Here is a 4,726-nt window from a genome sequence, read left to right as displayed (position 1 = left end):
TCCTTTTTTCTGTTATAAATTTTCATCAGTGGATTTATCTGTATATAAGACAAAGGGCTTTTGTTTTTTACAGGTTATATTCCCAAATAACTTTGAAACAGGAAATGGAGGAAATGTACAGGGACATCTTCCCATGATGCCAATGTCTCCTCTAATGCATCCAAGGGTCAAAGAAGTTCGGACTGATAGTGGGAATCTTCGAAGGGGTAAGTTCAACATTGGCAAAACAGTGAAAAATAACAAAGATAATTTTTTTAGAGAAAATTTCAAGTCTTAATATATTATTAAGAAATCTAATTTCTTCATCAGGATTTGAAATGGGGTTTAATGCTTATGTCAGCATCTTTGTGTGGCTCATTTTATACTTTTTTATATTAAAGTAATAAGATTTCCAATCTGATTTTGAATATAATCTATTTTTTCATTGTAATACAAATTATTGAGAAAATAGTATTTTGGCCTTTCCTAAATGCTAACAACCTTTCCTAAATACTGATATAAAACTATTTAAATAAGTTAAATACCTACTTTCCAAATGTGACAAGTTATATTCTTTCTCTATCTGTGCATGTCTCTATAGAAAGGTAAATATTTAAAGCAGAGTATGTAACTCTTTGGGATGCTTAAGTTCATCTAAAAAGTGACTTCGCCATATTCTCTTAAAAATAGTTCATTTGAGCCTTCTTAATAGGAAGATTTTAGTGCATTCTTCCATATTTCCTCTTATCATATAGCAAACTGATATGTGCTTCTATTGGATTATGTGGGTCTTGAATTTTTTTTAAAAATCAGAATCTTTTGACCTGAACAAACTTCAGATGAGTAAGTATTCAGCTTACATAGTAAAGTAGCTATAGATCCATTTGCGAACTGTGCGTGTGTGTGCGCGTGCATGCATGCTTGCATATGCTTTGCTTTACATGTAGTGCAAGATATAAAAATGTGTAAGCTGTCATGTAAAACAATCTTTATAAGCAATGGAAATAATTAGAATGACCTTTAAAAATCTTTTCAAAACTTTAAAAATTAAAAATTCTCTATCAGTTGTTTATGTTTAGAGAAATGAGAAAATAGTTCATATTTACTTAGTACAGTATAATTTAAAACACTGGAAACATTGAGAATAAAAATGTTTTACTTATTTTTTTAAAAACTTACAAAGAATATTTTAAACAATGCTTGCCACCTTCTCATATAACTTGTAATACTGAGTGAGCATTTTTTCGTTGGTGAACTGGCATGTTCCTTTGTAAATTTGGATCAGCTTTCAACATTTTATTCTTTGCGCTTTCAACGCTGTGAAATATCTAAGTTGCCATCATCGCTCTGTGTTGGACATCTTCATCCTTTTTATTCCTGCAACTTCCCTTTTATATCAGTAAGCTTCATCCTCACAGACTACTTCTGGCTATGTAATCTCTTGAACAGTGGCAGTGTCACCATTACCAGAGTCAGCTTTTCTTCTATAATTTTATTGACACTTTCAATTTCACTTTCATCATTTTCACTTTTTTGTACTTTTATCTTCTTTTTTTTTTTTGGATATTTCTCTCTTTTATCTATTTTGTAAAATGTCGGGTGGTCTTATCACTGGGAGACAGGGAGGCAACACAACTCTGTGCTTTTCTGTCTGCGTAAATTGAATAACAGATGTTCCCTGACCAGTCACTAACAGACTTTGAAAGAAGTGACATGACTGGTCACTGATCATGAGGCCTGTCTGTTATTTACATAATGATTTGTGGACTGAAGTTTGTAGTTTATACATTTACTCACAGGCAATATACCATGGCAACTGAAATTTGAAATTTGAACTGTTTTGTTAGGGCTGTTATTAATTTAAACTGTGGTAGCTGAAATGTCTGCATATTGGAACTGCACAAAGCATGAACTCCGTATGTGTGTATGTGACACACAGACAGACAGACTGTTGAGAGAGAGTATGTATCTCTCTCTAGCCTAGCTAGAGATCTGAGGACTAAGATCATGAAGAATGGTCACCAAAATGTGATTCTCTCTAGGTGGTGGGATTTTGAGTGAGTGTTACTTTCTTCATTTTAATTTTTGGTATTGTTTGAATGTTTTTCAGTGTTTTTTTTTGTTGTTTTTTTTTAATTGAGATATAATTCACATACCATAAAATTAAGCCTTTTAAAGTATACAATTCAGTAGTTTTTAGAATTTTCACAAGACTATACAATTATCACCATTATCTAATTCCAGAACATCTTTATTACCCCCAAAAAGAACCCCATATTCAGTATGAATCACTCTCCAGTTCCTCCTCCCTCAAGCCCCTGTAACTACTAATCTCCTTTTTGTCTCTATGGATTTGCCTATTCTGGACATTTCATATAAATGGAATCATGCAATATGTGGCCTTTATAGTTGGCTTCTTTCATTTATCATGTTTTTGAGATATATTGATGTTGCCGCATGTACCACCACTTCATTTATCTTTATGATTGGGTAATATTGTATGGATATTGTTTGTTTAATCTTTAGTTGATGGACATTTCAATTATTTTCATTTGTTGGCTGTTATGAATAATGCTGTTGTGAACATTAAGGGCCAATATTATTTTTATAATTAGAGGAAAAAGTTATTTTCTTATAAGAGCTCAGACAAGGAAATTAAATAACAAATCCTTAGAAAATGATAATATTGAGCCTTGACTCTAGGGAGAAAAAGACAATTTATTACTTTGTACATTATTAAATTTTTGTTGAGTGTCCACTGTAGCTTTTCCAGTATTATGCTAGGAAAAGATATTTCAAGGGATTTATAGCTAACTTTATGACTATAAAGTTAGTCCTCCCTTGAAATGTCAGCTTTGAACATTCCTAGTTAGATTCAAGGGCTGCCTTGGATTTCTTAGATATAAGACATCCACATAGGGCCCTGTTAAGGGCAGTGGAAGCTGTAGTAGCACTTTCCACTTGTTTACTGAGGATAGGAAGTCAGACTGCTTTCATAACCCCCAGAATTATGAAGAGATATTTATTAAATTGTGACTGTTTCACCACTCACCTCAGTAGTACGAAGAACTGTCATGTAATTTTTATACCAGAGGTAATTTTTATACCTTTTAAGTATATTTTGAAGACAGACTATATGGCTAATTACCTATCTAGTGAATGTAAAAATAAATAATGAAATGCTTTTACTTTAAAAGCATATTATATACCTGTAAAAAACAATGGTTTGGGAAAGTGGGGAAGAATTGTGGAAAAAGACATAGGGCTGTAAGAGGCTAGGAAAACCTTTGCACCTAGTGGAGAGAGAAAGGAGAGAAGTTCCTATAGAATTGCACAAGAAGAGAAACATAATTCATACCCTTACTGTCTTTTTAATCAACATACTACTGCCAGCCCTCAGATTAAGGCAAGTTAAGCAGAGTCGTATCACCTTACTCATCTTCATCTTCTTGTGGGCTTATAAAAGACGATCTCTGTCTACTAAATTAGAAAGCTACAGTACTGCCTTAAATTGCTCAAAGTGTGGGAGTATGGGAGTAGAAGGCAAAACTGTGAATCAAATAACTGATTTTTTTCATCTTCTAAGATCTTATTTACTAGACAAGATTGAGTAACAAGCTAATTCGACTACTACTTAAATTTAGTAGTTACCTCACCCTACCTCTGAGCTTCTGCTTTACCCTTAACATTTTGCTCCTTTCGTGTAGGTAGAGGTTAAAGAAACCAGAAAGATGAGCTATCATAATTTTCACATTTTATTGTAATGACTTCTTTCAGGCCTCTCTCCCCCACTAAACTTGATGTGAGGATAGAAGCTAAGTTTTTCACTGCCAAATCCCTAGTACCTAGCATAGTAACTCAATATCTGTTTGTTGAATGAATGAGTGAACCTGGTTTATTATTTTGGACTACATATCAACCTTTTATATTTGTTTTTGTCTTTTTCAGATATGCAACCGTTGTCTCCAATATCTGTCCATGAACGCTACAGTTCTCCTACCGCAGGGAGTGCTAAGAGAAGACTTTTTGGGGAGGACCCCCCAAAGGAAATGCTTATGGACAGGATCATAACAGAAGGAACAAAATTGAAAATTGCCCCTTCTTTAAGCATTACCGCTGAAAACCTATCAATTTCACCTGGGCAAAGTCTTCTAACAATGACCACAGCCATAGTAACAGAGACAACAGGACATAAAGTTACAATCCCATTGCACGGTAACATATTAATGCATTTATTTTATGTTTTTTTCTGAGTTGGATAAAGAGTTAAGAAATGCCTTACTGGACTAAATCATGTGGCCCTTCTAATCCAGAATGTTTTAATTTTTATTTTTTAGAGTAGAAGACACAGAGATTTCCTATATACCCTCTCCCCCTCATACACACACAGCCTCCCTCACCATCAGCATTCCTGCACCAGAATGGTATATGTGTTACAATTGATGAGCCGATGTTGATACATTATCATCACCCCATATCCATACTTTATATTAGGGTTCACTCTAGATATTGTACACTCTATGGGTTTTGACAAATGGCTAATAACACATATCAACTATTATAGTATTATACAGAATAGTTTTACTGCCCTAAAAATCCTATGTCCCACATTTTCTTTTAAACCTATACATTTTTTTTAATTTTTGCATTTTATAATTTACTACCCTTTTTATTAGGACTTATTTTCTTATTTGAGCTTTACAAATGAGTATATTGAACAAGAATTTAAAAAAAAATTTTTTTTTTT

At 33.2% G+C, this 4,726-nt stretch overlaps 1 protein-coding gene across 1 annotated transcript in view; it reads left to right on the top strand.

Annotated features, from left to right (window-relative positions):
- The window catches only part of RBL1 (RB transcriptional corepressor like 1), a 52,833-nt gene that overhangs the window by 23,497 nt on the left and 24,610 nt on the right, over positions 1 to 4,726 (top strand). Inside the window, exons 13-14 of the mRNA XM_011366624.2 lie at positions 74 to 206; positions 3,928 to 4,194. Coding sequence (XP_011364926.1) covers positions 74 to 206; positions 3,928 to 4,194 — 400 coding nt within the window. The remainder of the gene's footprint in view (positions 1 to 73; positions 207 to 3,927; positions 4,195 to 4,726) is intronic.

The sequence above is a fragment of the Pteropus vampyrus genome, unplaced genomic scaffold (assembly GCF_000151845.1).
Source record: "Pteropus vampyrus isolate Shadow unplaced genomic scaffold, Pvam_2.0 Scaffold125, whole genome shotgun sequence".
NCBI classification, from domain to species: domain Eukaryota; kingdom Metazoa; phylum Chordata; class Mammalia; order Chiroptera; family Pteropodidae; genus Pteropus; species Pteropus vampyrus.
Note: the sequence above shows the minus strand (reverse complement) of the source record. Positions and strands in the feature narration are given on the sequence as shown.